The 25,694-nt window shown below is 39.1% G+C and overlaps 1 protein-coding gene across 9 annotated transcripts in view; it reads left to right on the forward strand.

The window, feature by feature from the left end:
* Nucleotides 1-25,694, forward strand: part of GADL1 (glutamate decarboxylase like 1) — a 120,036-nt gene that overhangs the window by 19,139 nt on the left and 75,203 nt on the right. For 4 of the 9 annotated variants that reach the window (XM_061587955.1, XM_061587956.1, XM_061587958.1 and 1 more), the window contains exons 1-8: nt 4,277-4,379; nt 8,219-8,394; nt 9,068-9,194; nt 11,499-11,589; nt 13,027-13,133; nt 14,375-14,490; nt 20,403-20,482; nt 20,591-20,645. In XM_061587955.1, the coding sequence (XP_061443939.1) occupies nt 4,280-4,379; nt 8,219-8,394; nt 9,068-9,194; nt 11,499-11,589; nt 13,027-13,133; nt 14,375-14,490; nt 20,403-20,482; nt 20,591-20,645 (852 nt within the window). In that variant the 5' untranslated portion in view covers nt 4,277-4,279. Of the gene's footprint in view, nt 1-4,275; nt 4,380-8,218; nt 8,395-9,067; nt 9,195-11,498; nt 11,590-13,026; nt 13,134-14,374; nt 14,491-20,402; nt 20,483-20,590; nt 20,646-25,694 lie in introns of those variants that run through there. The other 5 variants (XM_061587961.1, XM_061587960.1, XM_061587957.1 and 2 more) reach the window with 2 other exon arrangements.

The following is a 25,694-nucleotide window of genomic DNA, read 5'->3' on the forward strand; positions in this document are numbered from 1 at the left end:
TAAATTCAAATATTTAAGTTTTTTGTTTGCTTTCTCTTATATGCCCTTTTGAAAATGCCCTACTTTCATCTGTGGTCAGCTCAAGAGATAGTCGGACAATGGCAAAAGTGCTCAATTTGTTATGTTGTTTAAAGCTATTAACAGAAGAGGACTGAGCTGCTTTTCAGGTGTTGTCCTTGAGCTGTTCTTTAGATGTTTGCTAAGCTTATTAAATACCTGCTTGAGGATTTCTTAGTACCAAGAAATCCTGTGCTCATATGGCTATGTTCCTTTTACTCCCTTGTACCCGAATTTAAATTGCACATGTACAGCATGCTTCCATCTCCAATGCAGCAGCGTCCTGTTTGTTTCCAAGGTGGCTTCTGCCACCAAACATACCTGAAGTGGGGCTTCCTGTAGCCTAAGCCTGGGGGCGGGGTTTTTTCTTGGCTATGATGGCTGAACTAGTAGGTTCTGAGTTTTGGGGACAGGAGGGGGGTAGCAGAAAACCTGTATTTGAGTTGTATTGTGTGTTGTGATTTTTATCGTATTGCTCTGTTGTATTGGGTTTTGCTTGGTATGCGTATGTACTGTTATCTTTATTCTGTATATGTTTTCGAGATTTTTTTGTAAGTCGCTTTGAGTTTCATTTTGGAAAAAAGCGACTAATATCATAAATAAATACATAAACAGGCCAAAAAAAAAAAAAGCTGGATTGCAGAGCTGAAGCATCCAAATGGTGCAGTTCAAATATTTTGGATACAAACTGTCATCAGCACCAGCCAGCATGGCTGATGGGCAGGGATGATGGGAATTGTAGTCCGGCAGCAGATTGGGTAAGGCTGGACTAGGCCTTTAGGATAACTGTTTTCAGTGCTTGCCGGGGGCTAATAAAGTGTAAAGCAATGTTGTGTTTCTGTTACATATGTATTTGACAGGATGTTTAGTTAATAGTATATGTACACTGTCTGCAAGAGCTTTGTACATGCCTCTTCCAGTGTTTCTCTTGTATGTGTACACATATTATTCACCAATCTTCATATCATGTACATCTTACAGATTTTAGTTTCAATCCTCCCACATTCTCATCTAAAGTCCATTGCAACTTTTTCTGCACTTTTGTGAGGTGAGACTTTGGGGAGTACCAGTAGAGACCTCTTCTGAACTCTATTCCAGTACATTATATCCAGTCTTTCCTTCTATTTTCCACTTCCTGTTCTGCTTTTTAAACCTCACTTTAAAATAATAAAAAAAGATTAGGACACTGAGCACCTGATTACGGTGTCTTATTGACTAAAAGTGGGTTATCCAGAAGTGCAAAACAAACACAAAGCAAGATAATTTGGCCCAGTTTGGGTGGAACACTAAACCTAGGCTGGGGCACTTCATAAAAAATGTTGAGAACCATATTTTTCAGGGGGTTATATACCAGGAATGGCTAGAGCTCACTTGGACAGGGCCCTAAGCCAAAATGGGTGGGCACACTCCTTTTTCCTTCTCTATTATCCTATCTCTCTTCCCTCCTTCCCTCCCCAGCTGCCATCCTGAAGGAAAAAAAGAGACAACGGGAGCTTTCCCCCAATGTAGGAAAGGGAATCACAGTGCATAGCCCTTCCCTCCGCAGCTGCCATCCCAATGAAATTGCCTTTCCCATGGCATCTAGACTTGCAGAGGGGGGCAGGAAGCTCCTGTTGGCACCAGTGGAGCTTTTGCTCCCTTCAGCCCAATTGCTGTGAGGGGAGAAGCCGCAGGACAGATCCGAAGATGCCACAGGTCAGCAGTTCCTCATCCTTAACCAGCCTGTAGTGTTGTGCTATGCATGAACCTTGGATTCACACAAGTTCTTATCTGGCATGGCCACGAGGAGACTGCCACATTCACACCATATATTTATTCCACTTTAAACCGTCATGGCTTCCCGCAAAGAATCCTGGGAAGTGTAGTTTGCTAAGGGTGCTGAGCATTGTTAGGAGACTCCTATTCCCCTCACAGAGTTACAATTTCCAGAGTCCTCTGGGAAGAGGGACTAACTATTAACCACTCTGAGAACTGTAGCTCTTTGAGAACAGAAATCTACTAACTTGCCACAGCCTTCACAAACTACACTTCCCAGGATTCTTTGGGGAAGCCATGACTGTTTAAAGTGGAATAATAGTGGAATAAACGTGTGGTGTGAATGTGGCTTGGAAGTATCTGTTTCTCCTTTTAAACTAGCTGGAGTTTGCTGTTACATCTGAACTAGAGGGGGCCTCTGTGATCCTAGCATGTTTACATACCACAGTCTAAAACTACCTAGAGTCCTCTTACCTAGATGTAACATGAAACTCTTTAAAATAGGAAAAAATGCTTTCTCTTGCTTTTGAATGGCTGAGCCAGAGGATAAGGGTGAAGGAAAGAAAGGATGCTGGCATTTTCAATCCCTCCTCACACAGCCTCTGAGAAGCAGCTCCCAGGGATACTTAGCAGCAAAATTCCAGAAGCAGGGGAAATCCGTCCCCCTGCCCCTCAAAAGCATGAGTATTTGCCTTGGTCCACTAGATACAGATTGTACTTGTGGATTAAAGTGATTTTATTGGGCTATGGGAAGTTGGTGAGGTTTATATATTGAACTTGACCCTGGATTGGCTTGCAGAAAATTGACAACCACCTGGTTAAAGGATTTTAACCAAGTCACTGCCACGCCAGTTTTTCTTTAGGTTGGCTTTGGTCCGTTATACTGTTGCATTGGGAGGAACATAACATAATTTATCACAGAGGTTAATAACCTCTGAATTTCTTCCATGTGCCATTGCTATCACCTGATACCATATAGATCCCAACAGCATCATGGGAGCATTGTAGGCCAGTCCCTATGATGTACATCAGGCTTGTTGATGAAGAGCAGAGGCTAGAAGTTTGCAAGAGTGTCCAAATAGATGGTTTGGCTAGTGGTAAATAAATCTAGATAAGCTGCTTGTTGTGAGGGCAAACCGACCGACCAAAGGCTAAAGAAAAAAGCACCTGCTGCACTATAAACATTCTAGTTGTGTCATGTGAATCAACCCTTATTTGGAACTACATTGCATCAGTTTTAGTGGACTTTATAGCCAAGTGAAGATTTAGGTTAACATACTTGTTAAAGTGCCTCGCAGCAGCGGGAAACCCAGTTAAACTGAAACATGCAGAAAAGCATGTTGTACCGTCTTTCTTGGTCTGTACTTCGGATGCTGGCATACATGTTAAAGACCCTACACACACACCTACTTATACTTTCCATGGAAAGCTACAACATAAGGGCAAAGGTCAGGCTGAAATTCATCCTAATATGCTACCTTTCTATGAGTAGGGAGCTTTTTAAATAGAGCAGAACATTCAAACATATAATCTCTCCCAAGTAAGATGGTATAGTCTAGAAAGAGGTATTCCATGTGCTATTTCTGTGTATATGGAACTTTTCTGCATGAGAAATCTTTAGCTGCACTAGAGCGTCAAATCACTGTATGCTGGAAGTCACACTGAAATCAACAAAACGTTTGTATGTTCACAGGTACAACAAATAGATTTACTGCAGAGAAATGTATTTACTTCATATGGAGACTGACCATTATTTTAATAGTATGCATTCACAGAACGATGGTTAAAATCAGCATGAGAAGTGAATTCCCTGTCATTCATAAATAATGATTTAATGCAGCATATTTTAGTTTTTAAACACAACGCACAGTATGATGGCAACAAACCAATATTCCTTGTAGGGCATTCAGCTTAAAATCATTGTGGTTCATCTTTAAAATTTAATTGGTACAACAGGACATCTATTCTGAAGTGCTGTCTGTTTCTCTTAGCAGTTTATAGTGAATAAGTAATGAAGGATGGTAATATTTTTTAGAGATGTTGATGCTCTAAATATGCATAGTTGTAATACCACTGCATTTAATTATTTACTCACTATATTTTTATCCCTCTTTCCAGACAATTATTGTCTCTCAAAGCAGTTCATGTCAATAAAGAGAGAGAGAAACCCTGCTGTTGGACTTATAAACTGAAGACAAGACACAAGAAGGAAGGGGAGTAGAAGGAAAAAATAGAGAAGGGAGATTAGTTCTTTAAGGCCAGAATGAAGTGCTGAGCTAATGCAAGCACTTATGTCCAGTTTGGGCCAGCCTGACTTGACTTTACTGGCTGTCTTGCAACGCTGGTTTGTGTTCCTTTAGCATATGGACCAAAGTGCCCTTTCCCCCTTGCTTCTGCAGCCCCAGAGCAACTGGAAGTTGGAGCTGAGTGTTCTCTCAGGCAGGAGTAGAAGCAAACTCTCTGGCTGATGGATGGGGCCAGTTTGGTCCCCCTTGCCACGATGCTCTTCCTGGGAGGCAGGAGGTATAGCCTCCTAGTGGCCATTGCTCCCCTGACTGATGGCCGAGGTGAGAGTGTGCTGTCCTTTAAATTACTGATCTGTTACTATTTGCTGAGCCTCTTTTGCAGCAGATTGCAGTTGTATTCATCTGATAACTGAGTGAAGTTTGGTCTTTTACACTGAGAGGCAGTTTGCCCTCCACTAAGTTCCCATCCCTCTCTATTCCCACTGTACGTCTTGTGAGTTCTTGCTGTATTTCCACTGGGAAATAATTGAACTTTTTTTTCCACAGCACAGTTGGTCTCTCTCTCTCTCTCTCTCTCTCTCTCTCTCTCTCTCTCTCTCTCTCTCTCTCTCTCTCTCTCTCTCTCTCTCTCTCTCACACACACACACACACACACACACACACACACACACACACACACACACACACACACACACACACACACACACACACACACACACACACACACACACACACACACACACACACACACACACACACACAAGTAACAGACATATTTTACTGATCAACCCCCCTAATTGCCTGATCCAAATACTAGTTTTAAACAATTTTGAAGCATTTGATAAAGCATACATTTATTTCAGCATGACATACCAGCATTATGGATCCTGCTGATTTATGTAAGAGCTGATGGAGGCCTTCTTTGTGAGCTACTTTGTATAGTCAATAATCCATAAACAGATTTAGAGCACTGCCATAATAATAATTACTGTTGCAACCTCAGAGGCATAAACCTCAATTTCTTTTCTCCAAGTTGTACTTCGTGTGTCTTTCCTGTGAGGGAAACAGATACTTGATTAGACAACTCTATGACCCAGCCATTGTGTGACTGCACAAGCCCAGTTTTTCAATGCCATCCACATGTGCTGTGTGGCATTGCAAAGGTTGCACATACTGAAGCCTTTACATGATGCCAAACTGCTCACAGATCTACTTGCTTGCCCCATGCTCTGAACATATTGGCTTAATCTTGTCATTGGACCTCACTGTCCCAAGAATGCAGTTTCAGACTGTCAGGTGCTTCTAGATAGAAATTGAAATTGATATTTCAGAGCTTCCTGTCCTTTTAGACCAAATGCAGCTTGTTCTGATTTCCACCAGTTAGATACTGGATATGGCTTCTTGTGTTGAATGCAGGGACTTTGCTTTTCCCAATTATATAGTTTACAGTATTCTACTGGCTGGGGGCTACATGTTGCTTATCATGTTCTGTGAGCACAAAGCTGGTGTAATTGTGTCACTGGTCTATGAAGATCATTTGGAAAACAAAACTGAAATCATGTTAGATCATTGACAGTTCCTGGAATGTAACAATTTGTGGTTTTTAGTGAAGCTTGGAACAAAATAAGTGGTGTGAACAAAGAAACATTCACACCAAGAATTAATTAATTACTTTTTATTTTAAGACAACATTTCAGGTTGCAAATTATACATTGCTTCTGATAATCATATATGAATAACAGGATTGGGAAGATGCTGCAATTAAATTAATAATAAAATAACCATTTTTTAATTTAAATTTCTGAGCCAGTCCTTTTTCAAAGCTTATAGAGTAGTCAGCAAAAAATATTTTAAAATATAAAATAGTCAATAAAAAACTATCAGTAGATGAAAACACAGAATGTGCTTAGTGTCTGAATGTTGTCACAAGTGAAATCTACAAAAAAAAAAAAATCCTAAACAAGTCTCAAAAGTTCAGGAGGTTTTGTCCACTTGTATCTGATAATTATACATGTTTCCAGTTTGGACAACTTAGAAAAGTTGGAGCCACTCAAAGCATGCTACAATACTTTTGTAATATGCTTGGGCTTTGGAAAATCTGTAAAAGGGCAACATAAGGATCAAAGTTGTTTAGGATTTTATAGGTAAAAAAATGCCCCCCCCCAGGTTTAATATAAAAAAGGCACTGTATGAGTAATATGCCATTTAATGTGTGTAGCACGTCCCTTGCAAGATTCTCTCCATAGTACTTGAACTGCATTATACCCAAGATGTTTGAAACGTGAGAATAGCCATCCAAGGATCAATGCAGATTAAGCTCATTGCAGTGATATGGCATCAAGATTACCACTGCATAAATAAACTATTTCCAGATCCCTCTGCAGAACATTCCTGTTTGAATGGCAGCTTAGTATAACCCAGTGACCCAGTTCATTTATAACACTTAAGTTAAACAAAAAAATTGTGGTTACACAACCACAGGCTTTCTATGTGGTTTGGTGGAACTTCATTTTGCATACAGTAGGGCCCCGCATTACGGCATTCCGCTTTAAGGCGTTCCGCTGATGCGGCACCTTTCATTTTCAATTTTAAAGGGTTTCCCCCCATTTTGCGATGTTTTCGTGCAACGCGGCGCATTAAAGTCAATGGGGTTCTGTTTTACGGCGTTTTCCGCTTTATGGCGGGGGTCTGGAACGGAACCCGCCGTATAAGCGGGGCCCTACTGTATTAACATTAAAGATTTACGATCTCAATTCTATGTAGCCTCCATGGAATTTGGACCTCATAAACTCTCAGTAGCTTTTTCTTGACCTTATATCTATGCTATAGTTTTCCAGAAGAATTTGAATAATATTAATAGCTTGAATGTCTGATGAAATACCTGTTTTTGTTTTTGTTTTCTCTGTGGTTTTTCCTTTTGAATTGCACTCAACATAAAACTCAAAATTATTTTTAAAAACACAATTATCCTTTGAAATTTGCACCTCTCTGAATTTTGTGATGCGGTTCTCCAACCAACCAGTGTGTACAAAAATATATTTATTAGGGGAAAATTTTTATAAAAGTGCATACATCAGTGAAAATAACATACAAAAATCCATTATTTTAGGGGAAATTGTTTTTGAAAATGTGTATATTAGTCAATACTGCCTATAAAGATTGGCAGTTTTAGCTAATTAGAAGAAATTCACACTAAAATGCTGACCAGTTTTCACAATCATTTTTTTAAATTTGCAAATGGCTGTGGAAATTTGGAGAACAGAATTTAAGGTTGGAAAAACGAGAAACTGAGGGAAACTAAAACGGAAAGATTCGTCCATTCCTATTTACAGCTCATGGTTTGTTGGGAGCAGATTTTTTCCCCTCCTGGGTAGCCACATGTTTGCTTGTTCTTGCCAAGTCATAATTTAGCTTAGCATTATGTGCAAACAAGGCCAATGTTAAGCTCTTATTTTGCAATTTGTGTGAAGTTAATTGGCTTGACAATGAGACTTTTTTTTAGGGCTGGAAATGTAGAAGATTATTTTCTTCTTAGTAGTTACTAACATCCCGACTTCCTTAGAAAGAAAGTTCCACTGATACTCCACTTCTGAATTTGTCACAGCATGCCATATCTGTCTGTGTTTAGCCAGACCTCCAGCCCACCCCCAAGACACATGCACTACCATCCTGCCTCTTACTTTTTTAATATATGCGGGTATCATACTTTTCCAGCACTTAGAACTATAGTTGTAGTTCCTAGTAAAATTGTTCCTTCACTTTGACTGTTCCTTCAATATCTATGTGTACTGTGGAGTGTTATGGTCACTGATCGGTTATTTCCCTGAACATCACTGGGGATTAACAGCTTGCTGTCTGCCCATGCTATGTAATGCCATTTTGAATCATTATTTTTTACGGGGGATTTCCCCCCTCATATTAAAGAGTAATTCCAGTTCAAGCAGGGGCACTTGTGTAGCTTCTTAAAAAGTAATCCAGGCACACATACCTTAAAAAACCATACCGGTGAATACTTCCAATGCTGTATCTTTCTATCACAGCTTTGCCTGCCATTTTGCAATTTTATACGTAATTATAACAATTCACTCTTTAAAATTCAGTGCATGATACCATTGTGACTGTTTTTTCATTTAATTCCATTTTATGTTACTGATTTACAGCTAAAATGAATCACCAGTGGGAAACATTGCAGAGAAAGAAGAATGCAATATTAGTGGATGGTGTAATTTTAAATGGCCCAGTAGCAGATTCAAAAGCAGGAGAGCAATTTATAGAAGAGGCCAATAAGATCATAATGGAGGAGGTGATAAAGAAAGCGGCAGATGCAACAGAAAAGGTAGTACTCTCAAACACAATACTTTTACAGACATAATAGTAGTAAACCTTACTTTTCCTTGTCACTTGAATTTATTACCCTAAACCTGAAGCCAGTTTGTTCCTAGTACCTGATCGGTCTCAAATATAAAAATTGGCAAACAGTTTTTTCTTTAAAAACTATTTAGTTATTTACATAGGTGTATGTAACTAGGAGGGTTGTAGTGGGAGATGCAGGCAAATCAAATTTCATAGGATGCTAATAGCTGAAGATGTTGAATCTGCAATTAGAAATATTGCTTGCATGTATTATGGTGCTTTTGAACTTCCTGGCCTTAGCAGTAGGACAGTTTGAAATTTTTAAAAAATGTAGTTCAAAATAAATGATGTTAAATACTATATTTCAATTCCGTTTTATTTTATTATTAAATTTTATTTCCCACCCTTCCTCCTAGAAGGAGCCCACTTAGATGACCACTTTTTAAAAAAACTTATTCTAGTAAAGATGGTGGTGTTGGTAAATGAGAATGCCTTCTCTAAAAGTGATGTACAAAATCTTTTTAACCAAAACTACTTTTATTCAGTCCATTGCATTTTCCACAGCATTTCACAGTCCCTTAGAAATTTCCTAGGAACATTAAAGTTGTGCTGTCATCAAGTTTCTTTCTACTGACCTGATATTTTTCCTGCATTAGGTGTGTGAATGGCAGCCTCCTGAAAAGCTGAAAACATTGCTTGATTTAGAATTGAAAGACACCGGAGAGACCCACCAGAGACTCTTGCAGTTTTGCCAGGATGTCATACGTTTCAGTGTCAAAACTAGTATGGAACTTATCCCTATTATTGTTTTATTTACTCAAATGCTACAATGTTCCTTAATTAGATTTTTGGAATGTGGGCTATTCTTGCTTTTATCCTTTGACAAAGATTATGTCAATTTGACTGAGTTGTCATTTTCTACTATCTCTAACCAGAAAGGTGCATAAAGCCCATTTTGGACATATGATCCCAGCTTTATAAACCATGGTTTATGAAGCTGTGATTGAACATCAGGGCTGTGCACCCCTCCCTTACCCCATGATACTTCTCCCTATGGCTTAATATTTTGGTTAGTCAACCAACATTAAACCAGAGTTCTCCAGCTTAAACAAAGTAAGATCTCTATGCTGTAGGTGGTATGTGAAAGGAAAATAGGAATAAAGGCACAACCCTAGTATTCATTCTTGGCTTCATAAACTGTGATTTATGAAGCCGGGAACATAAGTCTGAAATGGACTGTAGAGTCAATCTGTATGTTACTGCTGCCCTGGGAATGCTTCTGAAAACTGTGCATCTGTGGGTGAATTTTCTGTGTCTTGCATGAATTTGGACCATCATGAAATGAGTTTTTCTGCTGTACACCATTGGTAGTCTGCTGTGATTTGCATCACAGACTGGGTATATTTTTTCTCAGGATGTTAGAATTATTGGTAAAGAATATATTGGGCAACATTCCTGTAAAATGGAATTTTCAATCATTGTATAGTTAAGTTTGAAAGGAATCTTCTGACATCTTCTAAAACTTTTATTACTCGAGAAAAGAGCCAAATGTGCAGATGGTCATCCAATAAGTATTTACAAAAGCTTCATGGATAAAACTCCCAAGTCTACACTGGTGTTCTGCTATCCCACATGATCAAGGTTGTAGCATTGGATCTGATCCTAACTTTTTGTATCACAGAATGGCTAGATTGCACTAATATGCTCTTCTTCATTATTGATATTATTTTGCCTATTGTTTAAGCATCTTGAACTGTTCGCATGTAACGCATTCTGATAAGATTTTAATTCTTTATCATTTCTCTGAGTTTCTTGGGTGTCTCTGAAAGAGGACATAGAAAGGTAGAAAATATAGGAATGAGTAAGATCTTTGGGGAGGATTTATTTTTAAATGAAGAGCAGTGTAAGAATTATGTTATTATTTGCAAAAGTTTCTATATTGCCAGCATTAAGGAAAAGAAATACGGCTGTGCACACCCAAAAAACCAACCACAAAATTACAACCATAAAAGAAATACAAAGCAGTAGATCAGATAACAGATTGACATAGCTGGAGCACTCCTCAGGGAAAGCCGAAGTGAATTGGAGAGTTTTAAGCATCTAAATGGCAATATGGTAGGTGCCTACCTGATGTTTATGGGAAGAACATTTCAAAGGGCAGATGCTGCCACACTAAACACCCTGGTCTTAGTGCACATAGGAATCTTCCAAATACATTTCTGGAGATGGTGGCACTTTAGTAGAAGTAATGAAATTAGAAGAGAAAAAAATGAAATAAAAAAGCAAAATATTACCAAGTTGATCACTAGTAGTGTTCTCCCTGAGCCACATGCACCTCCCTGTATATGTTTTTCCAAGTGGTCACATAATATGTGATGATCAGGGAATGATAATCTCTTACGTAATTTTGTCACATCTGAAATTAAGCTAAGTCTGGGCCAAATGAAGCTTAGGAAGATGATAACTGTGGAAGTTCATATAGCTATTTGTTAAACTGAAACTATAGTTCATGTTTTTTTAAAATCATAACTTTACATGCAGATTTTAAATTCCTGTGTGGGATATATCCACTATTCGTACTGGATAAACTCATTCTTCTTGTATATAGAAAATGGAGACAAATTATAGTAATTGTCAATTTTTCTAGGGGTGCTCAGAAATTAACCCCTCCCCCGTTAAATAGAACAAACTAATTCTAAATGGTCACAGAGTTGCTAGTGTGCAGGTGTGCTTTGAGGAGGCCTAGCTCAAATTTGGGTTTGCACTGTGCCTGCACTCAATCTTTGCCTCTTCCTGACAGTCCTGCTCTCCCTTCTCCAAGAAAAAAGCTTGGAGAAGGGGAAAGGTTAACAGGCAGTGACGGGGTGGTGGTTTCTATCTGTAGAGAAGGGGCTCCTGACGACACACAGTGTATCTTTTCCTGCTGGTGTTCATGGGGCTTTTCAAGCAAGTGATACAAGCATCCTTTTTATTTTGACAGTGATCAGAAAGGGGTGAGCATCTCTACTTAAAACTGAGATGAAGAGTTGTGCATTGCTCTTCATGCACCACTTATTCTAACTAGATTTATGTCTTCTTAATTTACAGATCACCCAAGATTTTTTAATCAGTTGTATGCTGGTATTGATTATTACTCTTTGGCAGCGCGTTTTGTTACAGAAGCATTAAACCCGAGTGTGTAAGTGTATTTTGTTTGTAATCAATCTGCTGAGTCTACAGTGCTGTTTCAGTGTGACAAGTTCCTATTTCCTGTAGATTTCTATGCATATTAACAGTATTGATAAGGCTGTATTTTTCAGCTGTCAGATGAGTTAAGCTTGCCTTGTTGTATTGTACATTCCGTATAGATACTAAAGTAAAGATGCAGAGGGAACTGTTTTGTCTTAAGAATATGAAAAGCCGTGCTGGATCAGATCACTCTAATCAGATGCCTATGGAAAGCCCACAAGCAAGATATGAGTTCAATACCATTCTCTTGCTCATGTTCCCCAGCAACTGGTTATACTGATTCTGATATTGAAGGCAATGGATGATATCCAGTTAACTCATAGAGTAGATCTGTTGAAATTAATGAATGATATTTAACCAAGTAATACTCAGTCCAGTTGAAATCAGTGGATTTAAGTTGATACATTTCAGTGGCTCTACTCTGCGTGTGACTTGTTTGGAAATCATCCGATATAGCCATCAAGACTAACAACTATTGTAATCAGAGATGTTCTATTTTATTTTTATTTTTTGTTTCCCTTTTCCTTCTTTATATGGCATTTTTTTATCTGATCAGATTATTCTTTTCCCCGATCTGTTCCTTTCCCATGCATCAACTAGATGTGCCTTTTCTGCTGGATGTCCAACCCTTTTGGTTGTATTTTCAAGTATCTCATTAATCCAAACTATGCCGGCAAATGGACAAAGTGGAGCCTGCTGTCAACATCAGTCAGATGTTTGGCAGTGGCATGAGTCCTTTGAAGTTGTCATCAAATGTCATAATGATATCAGGTGATTGACAGGTGGATGGCCTGTGCATATTCTTGAGGCTACAATGAATATGTGTTTAAAACCATAAAAAGTAAGAGCAGATGAAGAGGTAAGCTGTTGTATCAGCTTTGGAACAGAGGGAGTCACAAGACAAAAATAATTGTGAGTTTTTATGGTTATGCAAAGGCCAAGCGGAAGATTTAGCTTTCAGGACCTCCCATACCTGTGGTGCAAAGGCTGAAATTTGGAGCACCCTTTAGCTGATGGCCTTGTGGAAGGTCATTTAATTGTATGTGCCCTTGTGTATTAGGGACTCTAGACATTATTTGGTGGGACGTGAAGCTTAAAAAGGCTGACATAGATCCAAGAGTTTCATCTCAGGTCACATCATACACATCTTTTCACTCTATTATCTGTGTCTCCTATAGTCCATTATAAAACCTCTGGTGGGTTTGTCTGCAATTACTCTGGGAGGAATTCATCATGTAGCCACTACATTGTGCTCACATTCTTATTATTATTTGTCCAGTCATTCATGCTCTCTCCCTCACTCCCTTTTCATTCAATTTTCTTTAATGCATTTTGTCAAAGTATTGCTCAGATGATTGCCTTTTATGTCACATTTATGTTTGTTCAGATATACCTATGAAGTGTCCCCAGTGTTTTTGTTAGTGGAAGAAGCAGTCCTAAAGAAAATGATTGAATTTATTGGGTGGGAAGAAGGTGATGGTATATTTAATCCAGGTAAGAAGAGTTTTTTCCTCTTTCTTCTTATCTTTATTCTAATTTAAAGTTATGTTATACTAGTCCTACTCCTACTAGAATTATGTATTGGAGTAAAACCTTGGTTACTCAGTAGTCGTCCTTAGGCAGTGCCTATAAAGGAGTTGCCATGCTTTAGGCAGATATTTTTTCCTGCTTGGAGAACCTGGTTCTTACAGTGGGTTAGCAGCAATTTGTGTTACATAGCCTGTCTGTACTGTTTCTGTACACTCTGAGGTTCATATGTGCTGTGTATGTACAAACGATCCTCTAAACAAGTAGCCGTATTCTTAAAAGAAGTAGTGATTGGTGGGGCAGCTTTGTCCACCTGCCAGTGCAATGCCTCTGCCGCTGTGTCTGCATCCCATGCCTTGCACTTCTCTCTCTGAAGAACCGACAGTGCCACTTGGCATTGGGAAGTCATCACTGCTGCTTAGAAGTATTTTCTGCAAGGATATCATTGGAGCCTCAAGGTAACTAAAAGCCCAGATTTATTTATTTGAATTCTAAAATGTTTTAAAATTTTTTTTAACCAGTTGTGGATTGTAAAAACCTTTTTAAATGTAATTTTTCTTTTAAAAAAATAGGTCAGCTTGTTTTTAACATCTGATTTTGTTTGCACTTTTGATGTATATTTTATATTGTTTTATGTAAACCAATTAGGGGTTTTGATGACTGAGTGGTATATAAAGGTAAAGGTGTCCCCGCACTTACAGTGCGAGTCATTTCCAACTCTTAGGGTGACGTCTTGCGACGTTTACTAGGCAGGCCATATATATGGGGTGGGATTGCCAGTTCCTTCCCTGGCCTTTCTTTACCCCCCAGCACATGCCAGGTACTTATTTTACCGACCACGGATGGATGGAAGGCTGAGTGGACCTCGACCCCTTTTACCGGAGATTCGATTTCCTCCTTTCGTCGGAATTGAACTCCGCCCGTGAGCAGAGCTTCAGCTGCGTTACCGCCGCTTACCACTCTGCGCCACGGAGGATCTTCGAGTGGTATATAAATCCTGTTAAATAAAATACAAATAAAATAAATATTTTCACTGTTTTCTGAAAAACAAAAACACTGAGAAAGTCATAGATTGAAGTGGCTGGTTTTCCTAGGTAACCTTTTGCTAGCATGGCACTATTTTATAGGAAAAATGTCCAAACATTGGGCACCTCTATACTTATAATTTAAAAATGTAAAATATTAATGAATATTGCATTTTTTTAAAGGTGGTTCTGTTTCTAATATGTATGCAATGAACTTAGCAAGATACAAATACTGCCCTGACATAAAGGAAATGGGACTTTCGGGGATGCCTCGACTGGTGGTATTTACATCAGAAGAGGTAATGAACCTTTCTCCTTTCTAATTATTCTAACAGCACATTTTGCGGGAGCGAAGATTCCAGAAAATATATTGTTATAGCATATCACTAGTATAGATAATTAAAGCTAGGACCCAAACGTGATCCTGGAATCTGATTGGCAATGCTCATTTCTGACACTATGACCCAGAGCTGACCCCAGTTACCAAGGTTTTAGGAAATCATAAGAATTCCCGTTGGAAGTCCTTCCCCCAAATATTCCTCTTCGGTATGTTTCTGAGCTGATGGAGTAGCCGATGTGATGGAGTGTACTCTCCTTGTTCCATATCGGGTAGTTACAAGTTTTGCCCACAGTGAGAAGCCTATTGATAGATTTTCTTTGCATTGTGTTGTGTGTGTGTGTGTGTGTGTGTGTGTGTCTGTCTGTCTGTCTGTCTGTCTGTCTATGTTTCTCCTCGTCTGGTCTGTCTGCTCCTTGCTATATTCCTTTCACTGGGAGGTAGCTTTCCTACAAAAAGGGTTAAGTGAGGAAATATTTATTTATTTATTTTGCTCTGTGTTGGAGTAGAGAGAAACTTTTAAATTAAAGCACATATATTTCATGCTCGTTTCTAAGTAAAAAATAAAATAGTGGCAATGACACATCAAAAACATCTGTTCTATACTTCAAGAGGCTTTCTCTTCTGGATTGTTGTTGAACTGCTACTGAATTGCTAATGAAAAATAACATCTCCTTAAAAGTGACAAAAACATGTTTTTAATTGTTTGTCAAGAGGGAACAACCCAGTCCAGAAAAAAAATTGAAATACATTGTTTAGGATTTCTTGTTTCATATGACTTAAATGGAGCATTGTACATTTTAATGGTAGTTTGCAGTAATCTGCATTTTTCATGCAAAGCATTTTAAGTGCTGGGCCAAATTCTACCCCACTTTTGTGGGACCACTTGTCATCTGTAAAAGTGTGTCTGGGATATTTAGTAACTTTTGTGGGGAAGGGTAATTTCTAAGAATTTTGAGTAGGGGAAAGATCCTTACCTTTTAAATAAGACATGGCCAAGGGTTTGTTTTATTACCACTTAAGATGGTAGCTTGGTTGTTAACAGCAGCCCAGCTGTGTTCCTGGGACAGAATACTCCTGGGAACAAAGCTATATTATGTGCCATCTTTTCCCCCCACAAATGCCTCTGGGAACAACAACATACATTATGACATTGTGTTGTTCCCAGTGGCATTTTGTCCCAGTAATACCTATGGGCTGCTAAGAGCAGCCAAGTTGATGCTTGAAACTTTTTTTTGTTCATAAAAGAAAGAAAAAACAACCCTTGCCCACCTCATATGTGTAGGTAAGACCATCACTCCCAAACCTACAAATGTTGCCAGACCAAATACTTCAGCCAAGCACTACTTCAGTATCCTTCGTAGATAATAGGAGTGACCCTTTTCTCTTTATAGCCAGTAAATTTGGGGACTTTGGCCAGATTAGATGTAATGACAAACCATGGTTGTTACAAAAATGTGCTTATGTGAACCTTACAAGTTGCATGTTCCCTCTGTTGTCCTGTTGTGCTCTCCTTTATGCAGTCAATGAGATTGAAAGGTTCCACTTTCACTTCTGGACTAACCACAGTTCTCCATTATTTCTGAACTCTTGAGAACTCTATGGTTTGTTCTAACTCTAGTGAGTTAAAACAAATAAAGATCAAATTGTGATCTTGAACTCTTAATTGTTATCTTCTCAAAGGTATATACAACTGATAACAAGAGCTATGATTCAGTGGGCTGTCTTTGTTTCTCATCTTGTAGATTTGCTTATCTATTATTTTTTGAACCCAGAGAGGTTTGACATTTTCCAGTAATTCAATGTCACACTCTCTTAGATTGAGCTTAATAGGTGACTGCTAGCTTACTAATAAGGAGTATTTTGTAAGAATCACTTGCAATTCGAATGAAATTCTGCTGCCAGAGTCCAAATCTCTAGTGAATGGCATGTTGCAGCTCTGCACGTGTATTTCATTATTGATGTAATTCAATGTAACAGAAGATTAATTATCTACCTATGTATGTCATTATTCGCACAACGCTCTGAGCAAATAAATTCTAAAGGCTTTGTGAATGTGTCATGTTAGGAAAGATTGGCTGATGGTAGCTGATGGTGTCTTCTGTGCATTTAGTTGAAAATGGGGGAAAGAAGCCTTGTCAAAAAAAAGGGAGGACGCTCTTTTGAAGTGATCCATCTCATAAAAAAAGTGTGACAGGCTTGAATACCCATAATATATTCATACCCACACATTAAAGTGCTGTAGATTTTTCATAATTGTGTTCCTCTGTAACAGCATTTGTGTGAATTCTCTTGAAGAAAACTGAATTAATTAAACACCTGGTTTCACCTGCTACATTAAGCGGAACAATTTAAATTTTTTTCAGGGTAGTTGGCAAATATATTAATTTAACCCTTAAATACCATAAAAATTTTATCCAGTTTCCTAAAACTATAATTTATTACTTTACTAAATTAAGTCATTTTTCTTAGACTATATCCTGAGCATTCAGGACTTCTTATTAAATTGTAGAGAATCTTTCAGGATTGATTGCTAAGCCAGGGATAATAATTAGAAATATATCAGAATATGTAAAGCCACTGAGTGATTTCATGCACTACATTTTTCATGTGAAGTTAGAACCAGGGCCAAGTTGGATGTTATATTGTTCCAGTCATAGGATCACCTCAGTAACTAATACCCATTTTGTTTATCTATGGAAATGTAGTGCATTCATATGGAGTTTGCTGTCACAACTATATGAACTCCAGAGCCAATCTCAAAAGCTCTATTACAATGTTTGTCATTCTAGGTACATTATGCATTCACACATTATGGGCGTATTTTGGGGGTATCACTCACAAGAATAAGTCTAGGGGCTACTTTGGATATTATAATTCTCTGTTCTTATTTGAAAACATATGTGGCCAAGTGGCCACAAATCCCTGAGCATGTCATAGGATCATAGAATAGTAGAGTTGGAAGAGACCTATAAGGCCATCAAGTCCAACCCCCTGCTCAATGTAGGAATCCAAATCAAAGCATTCCCTACAGATGGCTGTCCAGCTGCCTCTTGAATGCCTCCAGTGTCGGAGAGCCCACTACCTCTCTAGGTAATTGGTTCCATTGTCGTATGGCTCTAACAGTTAGGAGGTTTTTCCTGATGTTCAGCCAAAATCTGGCTTCCTGCAACTTGAGCCCATTATTCCGTGTCTTGCACTCTAGGACGATCGGGAAGAGATCCCGGCCCTCCTCTGTGTGGCAGCCTTTCATGTACTTGAATAGTGCTATCATATCTCCCCTCAGTCTTCTATTCTCCAGGCTAAACATGCCCAGTTCTTCCAGTCTCTCCTCATAGGGCTTTGTTTCCAGTCCCCTGATCATCCTTGTTGCCCTTCTCTGAACCCATTCCAGTTTGTCTGCATCCTTCTTGAAGTGCGGAGACCAGAACTGGCCGCAGTACTCAAGATGAGGCCTAACCAGTGCTGATTAGAAGGGAACTAATACTTCACGCGATTTGGAAACTATATTTCTGTTAATGCATCCTAAGATAGCATTTGCCTTTTTTGCAGCCACATCACACTGTTGGCTCATATTCAGCTTGTGATCAACAACAATTCCAAGATCCTTCTCACATGTCGTATTGCTGAGCCAAGTATCCCCCATCTTATAACTGTGCATTTGGTTTCCTTTTCCTAAGCGTAGAACTTTGCATTTATCCCTGTTGAATTTCATTCTGTTGTTTTCAGTCCAATGCTCCAGGCTATCAAGGTCCCCTTGAATTTTCTTTGTGTCTTCCACGGTATTAGCTATGCCCCCCAATTTTGTATCATCTGCAAATTTGATGAGCATGCTCTGTACCTCCTCATCCAAGTTGTTAATAAAAATATTGAAGAGCACTGGGCCCAGGACCGAGCCCTGTGGTACCCCACTTGTTACTTCCGCCCAGTTTGAGAAGGAACCATTGATAAGCACTCTTTGAGTATGATTCTGGAGCCAACTGTGGATCCACCTGATAGTTGTTCCATCCAGCCCACATTTAGCTAACTTGCTAATCAGAATGGGGCACTTCGTCAAAAGCTTTGCTGAAGTCGAGATATATTATGTCCACAGCATTCCCACAGTCTACAAGGGAGGTTACCCAATCAAAAAATGAGATAAGATTAGTTTGGCAGGATTTGCTCTTGATAAATCCATGTTGGCTTCTAGTAATCACTGCATTGTTTTCAAGGTGCTTACAGATTGACTGCTTTATAATCTCCTCCAGAGTTTTTTTTCCAGGGATTGATGTTAGGCTGACTGGTCTGTAGTTCCCCAGCTCCTCCTTTTTGCCCTTTTTGAAGATAGGGATAACAGCTCTCCTCCAGTCATCTGGCACTTCACCCATCCTCTATGATTTCACAAAGATAATAGACAGTGGTTCTGAGAGTTCTTCAGCCAGTTCCTTCAATACTCTAGGATGCAGTTTATCAGGTCCTACTGATTTTCACTCATTCAGAGTGATTAGGTATTCCTTGACTGTTTGTCTATCAATCTCAAGCTCCAATCTTGCCCCTTCCACTTCATGACATGTTCATGTCTGTTATTGAGGTCATATGCATAGGGACTTCTCTACAGTTTGTGCATCTGATACTCATGTCGGATAAAGATGCATGTGTATTTATTTTCTGGTTCCTTTCTTGAACATCTTTTCAATGAGGTATGGCCTTGTAAAATTAGATGTATCCCAGTGGCTGAAAAATGTAGGGTTGAATTGGCTATCAGCCAGTGCTATCGTGACGAAATATCAAGAACATGAGAATTGTCCTTTTGAATTAGACCAAGGTCCATCTTGTGCAACGTTCTGTTTCTAACAATGACCAACTAGGTGTTGATGGAAGCTCACAAGTGGGAGGAGTAAATATGTAGGTGATGTTGATCTCCTGTTTTGTCCTCATTACGTGTTTACATGGACACTCCATTTAACTGTTAAGGCTATTAGCATAATATTCTTCCAAGAGAATATTATTTTGGCATGAGTGATGGCTTCCATGAGCAGAAAGTGGAGGAGGGGATTTTAGCAAATTCCCCCTTTCTCCTGCATCATCTCCCATGCTGTCCCAAATGTTCTCCTAGCCCTCTCTTTCTGCTTATGGAAGCCCCTGCTGGATCAAAGAGCTTTCCATCAGCAGAGGTACACCACTGGATATAACTCTAGGTCTGTGAATGGGATCTTAGATTTGTCAGCACCTCTTCTTAGATTTAAAAAGGACTAATTTCAGTGTAGCACTTGCACTAGGAGGTGCTCATGTGACCACTTTTAGAAGGTCTATTCTGAATATAGAATGTGTCAAAAAGCAGCTGTCCCTTACCTCAGGAAATTATCCAACATTTGAAGCCAGTGGATAAATTGATAAGCCAGTCATGGACTGACTTACCACCTATTACCCTAGGCCAAGGCTGGTATTACTTTTCTGTAAACCTTGCTCAATGAAAACTAATAATTTAAATATATATGTTAGAATTAGAATAAGACTGTGCAGAAAATGGGAAGATACTCAAAGGTACAAGCTGCCATTAACCAACAAAAATGACAGTTTTGGTTTACCTTGTCTGTTTTGCATTTTCAGTTTGTCTATAATGTATATCTCTTTTTAACAATAACTTAGAGCCATGAAACTTGGAGTTCACATTCAGAACTTAACTAAATTTAAGTTTCAAAAAGCTCAGTCTTCTGCCCTGTTTTGAGAGGGGAGGATAATGCTCACCTATTTTGCTATTCTCTGCCTGTAGTTGAATTTGTGAAGTCTTGATTTTTGCCTTGAATTGACAACTTGCTAGGATAGGACTTACTTAATGATATGTGCACTGTTAATTGTCTAATTTACTTTTTCACATCCCTTGTGTTTACTCAGTGTCATTACTCCGTGAAGAAGGCGGCATCTTTTTTGGGAATTGGCACACAAAATGTTTACTTCATCAAAACTGATGAAAGGTGAGAGAACCAAACCCATTGAAGTCGTCTGATCCTTTTAAAATGCAGTAGTGCTGAAAGCAAGTACCCTATTACATAACTGAAAAGTTTTAAATCTGTGTCCCATAGAGGTAAGATGATACCTGAGGAACTGGAGAAACAAGTCCAGCGGGCCAGGAAAGAGGTGAGAGGGGGAGAGAGAGTGAGAGAGCAAGAGTATGTATGTTCTGTGAAAGGTGTGCCTTTGTGTAGTTGTGTATGGATGTGAATGGTAAAAGAGTGAATGAAAGTGAATGAAAGTTAAAGCAGGGCAGTTTCATCTACTACAAATGTTTTTCTAGGTACAGTCTGTAGTAAGTCATGAATGTGTAATGTGACCCTAAGTTCATCACTTAAAAGAAAATTGCAAACACAAATTGACACTAAAATTACATGTGTGCTACAAACCTGAGCCATTCTCATTGTGTTTCTCACTGAGATTACATCTATAACTGTGGTCAAAATTAAGGAATATCCCATTGTTGCACCACCTTTGGTGGGCCAGTAGACTCTTGATGGTATATGCGTAATGGCGATAGCATTTTATCAGACATTTCATTCAATCTGAAATAGGAGAAGTGTGGAATAAGATTAAAATAAATCCATTCATGAATAATAGATCAGCTGCTTTTTTCTGGGCAAAATAACTATTGACAAGCAAACAACATTCTTTTCATTATTTAAAGGACTGTTGATGATAAATTCTTGTATGATTTTAAATTAAAGTGTTTTGCACTGAAAACAGTACTTTTGACTGTAGCCTCTTGTCTTGCACTCTTCTTTAAAACCATCTTTATGGATGTGGTTATCTGTGTTTATGGTTTCATTTCCTTGAAATCAAAACTAAAAGCATTTGAAAGGTTCTCTTATCTCATTTCAATGTCTGTAAATGTTCTGAATGCCATTTGATAACTGCATTTGGTATGGGGAGGGTATCATATTTTTTCTGCTTTGCTGTGCAGCATTCCCAGATTACAGAAAAAGATTGGTGTCTGTATTTTCATAGTGTATTCATTGCACATACTTACAATGTTTCAGAGGAGACGTGTAGATGCAAACGCACGGGAGATATATTCTTGGGCTCTCAGTCCATCATAGTCCCAAGGGCAGATGCACATGGATATACATGACTTCCTCTTTAAACATTACAGCAAACACAAGGTTGACACACCTGTGACAGATATGGAGACCCTGCCCCGTGAAAACAAAAATGGCCATGGTATATAATCTGTTTGACAGTTTATCCTAAAAATGTATATCTTGCAAGTTCTTTTATGTGCCAAATAAGATTTTAAAATCTACAAAATACTAAAAACAAAAGTTGTATGATTTGAATCAAGTATATGCATTCTTGGTCTGGCAGAAATGAAGGCTTTTTTTGAAAAGAAAATTAAATGCAAACTGTGGTTGAAAGATTTTTATTTTCATCCCAACGTGTTCATATTGATTGGCATTGATGGCACACAAACACACACAAAACAGAGAGGGGGGGGAAAGAAAAGAAGAAAAGGTTTTAGTGATTCTTTACTGTGGGATTGGGCAGAATAGAGCTATATTGTGTTTGTCTTTTATGATGGGATATTCTGTCCATATTGTGATGGGTTTAGGGTTGCACCCTAACACTGTTCCAAAGTTGTTCATTTGTTGCAATGTGCACACAGAGCTCCCTGCTTTCTCATTCACATCAATGGAGGAACCTTTTCTTTTCTTTTCTTTAAGGTATGTTTACCCTGCTTTTCCCAAAAGGGCCTCAAGGTAGCTTATTATATAACCAAATATAATAAAACAATAAATAAAACAGATAAAAAGTAGTGGATGAAACAATTTACATAAGCTAATAAATCCTGCAGAGAGAAGATAAATAAATGAGACTTCAGTACCAAGACATGTGAAAATAGGATAGACTTTGTCTTGCACCTAAAAGATAACAATGATGGTGCCAAGTGAACATGTTTTCTTTGGGTGCCACCACTGAAAAGCTCTTCTTGAGTTACTCATCTAACTTTCAAAGGCAAGGACCTCCAGAGCAGAGTCTCTTGAAGAGGATGTGAATTGGTAGGCTGGTCCATGTGGAAGAAGATGGTTCTTTTGATACCCATTTCCCAGTGAGCCCCTTAGTTTGAAAGATGAAAATCAGCAGTTTGACTTGGCCCCAGAAGCAAAATGGCAACTGGTGAAAATAATTTTATATGGTCAAATGTTAATAATCCAGTCATTGTACTCTGCATTAGTTGAAGCTTCTGCAATCCTTTTCAAAGGTTATGTTTTACAGAGAGTGCATTGCTCTGTATGCATAAAGATGTTTCTTCCAGCAAAACAACCTTTCCCCAGAAGAAATCACTGGACTGGAGCAAGAATGCTTTTATTTTAGTCTGACATTCATAGAAGATTATATTTTTAAAAATTAACATTAGATTTACCCAAAATGAAGTGTGACAAGTAGGAAGGAGGCAATTTTTAATGCACAAGATGTCTTCCCCCTCCTCCCAATGCATGTCAATATCACTGAAGCATTTAAAAATATTTTCCAATGAAAATGTGTTTAGCAATCATTTTAGCTAGCTCTACCGTTGCATAGCAAAGTGAAAAGACCATTTTTGAAATGTTCTCTTCCTTTTCCCCAAAGTTAAGCTAAAAACCTATTTAAAATCACATCAAAGCCAAAAAAATCTAGTTTAGTGGGGTTTATGAGGCTATTCCTCATGAGGACTAATAAACTGAGGCTCAATCCAGACAAGACTAAGATGCTGCTAGTGGGTGGTCCTTCTGACCGGATGGTGGATGTCCAACCTGTCCTGGATGGCGTTGCACTCCCCCTGAAGGAGCAGGTTCTTAGGTTGGGGGTTCTCCTAGAACTGTCTCTGTCACTTGAGGCTCAGGTAGCCTCGGTGGCATGGAGTGCCTTCTACCAACTTCGGTTGGTGGCCCAGCTACACCACTATCTGGACAGGGATAACCTGGCTTCAGTTGTCCATGCTCTGGTAACCTTCAAACTAGATTACTGCAATGCGCTCTACGTGGGGCTGCCTTTGAAGACGGTTCGGAAACTGCAGCTTGTGCAAAATGCAGCGTCTAGATTGGTAACAGGGACCAGATGGTCCGAACATATAAAACCGATTCTGGCCACCTTGCATTGGCTGCCTGTATGTTTCCGAGCTCGATTCAAGGTGCTGGTTTTAACCTATAAAGCTTTACACGGCTTGGGACCACAATACCTGATGGAACGCCTCTCCCGATATGAACCCACCTGTATACTCCGCTAAACATCAAAGGCCCTCCTCTGGGTGCCTACTCCGAGGGAAGCTCGGAGGATGACAACAAGGGAGAGGGCTTTCTCAGTGGTGGCCCCCAAATTATGGAATGATCTTTCTAACAAGGTGTGCCTGGCACCCACACTCTTATCTTTTCTGCACCAGGTCAAGACTTTCCTCTTCTCCCAGGCATTTTAGCATGTGTTTTAAATTGTTTTAAATTGTGTTTTGATTGTTTTTAAAAGATGTGTTTTTAAATTTGTATATTTGTTTTTAATTTTTTTAGTTATTGTAAACCACCCAGAGAGCTTCGGCTATGGGGCGGTATATAAATACAATAAATAAATAAATAAATAAAATATTCCAGTGGTTGCAGAAAAAATTATTTGGGGTTTTGTTCAGTATTTTAAGTTCATTACTAGAAAGTCATTTTAATCAATAGTTCAATGTAATGAAAACTTACAGCTGTTGCTTTGAGAGTAAAATGTTACTTTTCTTAGCAGTTTTGCTTCTGGCTTTTTAGAAGAGATTATTCCTTAAATTAATTTGCGGTGAGAGGAATTTAAAAGAAAGGCATAAATATTGCAGATGGGTATGTTGTTCGCTCTGTATCTTCAATATATGTATAAACCTAAAAGATAACTTTATTATGCATAAAAATAGCTGCATATAATGACCTGGGTTATATGACACAGTAGGCCAAACCATGCAATCGGGGGCTCCCTGAGAGGAGCTTGCAGCTGCTTTGCTCTTCCTCAGTCCCTTTTGCTCCTGTACCACATTGAGCTAAGCCAAGGTTTGGTGTGGCAGGTCTCCTGAAGAAACCTTAGCTAAAATTTATGATGAGTGAGGAGAGAGCTTAACCACGAGCCTAGGTTCGGATGACATGCTAAGCCAAACCTCCTCTCTGGGAGCCTGCATGTTGGCATGGTCCCAGTAAGCCATAGTTAGGTTTACCGTGTTGGGCAAACCAGGCCATAGTATCACATTGCAGTTGGGTGAGTTACGGAGCTTTATGGCAAATGAGGATCATGCCCTAGAAAACAAATAAGAGAAATTGAACTTCCTGTTGTAAATTCAGTACTTTGGGTGGGAAGTCATATCTGGCAGATTGATGGAAGCTTGTGTGATAACAGCTTTTGATGCAGAGACTGAGATCCATGAAGTGTGTGCACACAAGCATTGACTTGAGATGAGGCATTGGGCTTTCCCTGATTTTTGCTTTCCAACTGTGGCTCCTAACATTGTATCAGCAGCTGCTCCTGAAGTTTCCCTGAGTTTGGGGAGAGTTGGGTTATGACACAAAATGAGAGCTCTCACAGCCCTGTTACATATGCCCTGTGTGACCCCTTGGACCTTAGGATAGAATTACCAATTGTCTATGAATTCTCCTTAGTACTTAGTACCTTGCTTTCTCAAGATCTCAGTCATAGCAGTTGAAATTTCATTGGGTCAGGGCTCATCCATACTGCAGTTTTGAAGCGGGGAGGTCAGTGCACATCCAATTTCTACCATCCCAATAACTTCAGTCTGGTGGTTCCTCGCTGATCAGAGTTGTAGGAGAGGAGTATGCACTTTACACACTGCCTGGTGGATTTTGTGCTTTTGGTGCCTGCTTCCTGCCTCTCTGGGCCTGTTTTGTCCACTTCTCTTATGCACATGGTTTTCTGTAGGGAAACTGCCACAGAGATGTCCTCTCTGTTTGTGGCCTGTCGTTCACATTTGGTGGTAAATTCAGATTGTTGGTCCCCATTGTTAAGCTGGCAGAAAAAATAAGTACTAATTATGTAATGCAGGTAAGATCCCCTGAGAGGTGACAAATCTCTTCCTTGCATGGGTAGCCTGCTTCCTGAGCTAATTAGTATTATCATTAACTGTATGTGTTGTTGCTGTTAGCATTTAGTACTAGGGCCTCTTCTTACTCTTAGATCAGAAAAAAAATA

This window comes from Rhineura floridana, chromosome 10 (genome assembly GCF_030035675.1).
Source record: "Rhineura floridana isolate rRhiFlo1 chromosome 10, rRhiFlo1.hap2, whole genome shotgun sequence".
Classification (NCBI taxonomy): Eukaryota; Metazoa; Chordata; class Lepidosauria; order Squamata; family Rhineuridae; genus Rhineura; species Rhineura floridana.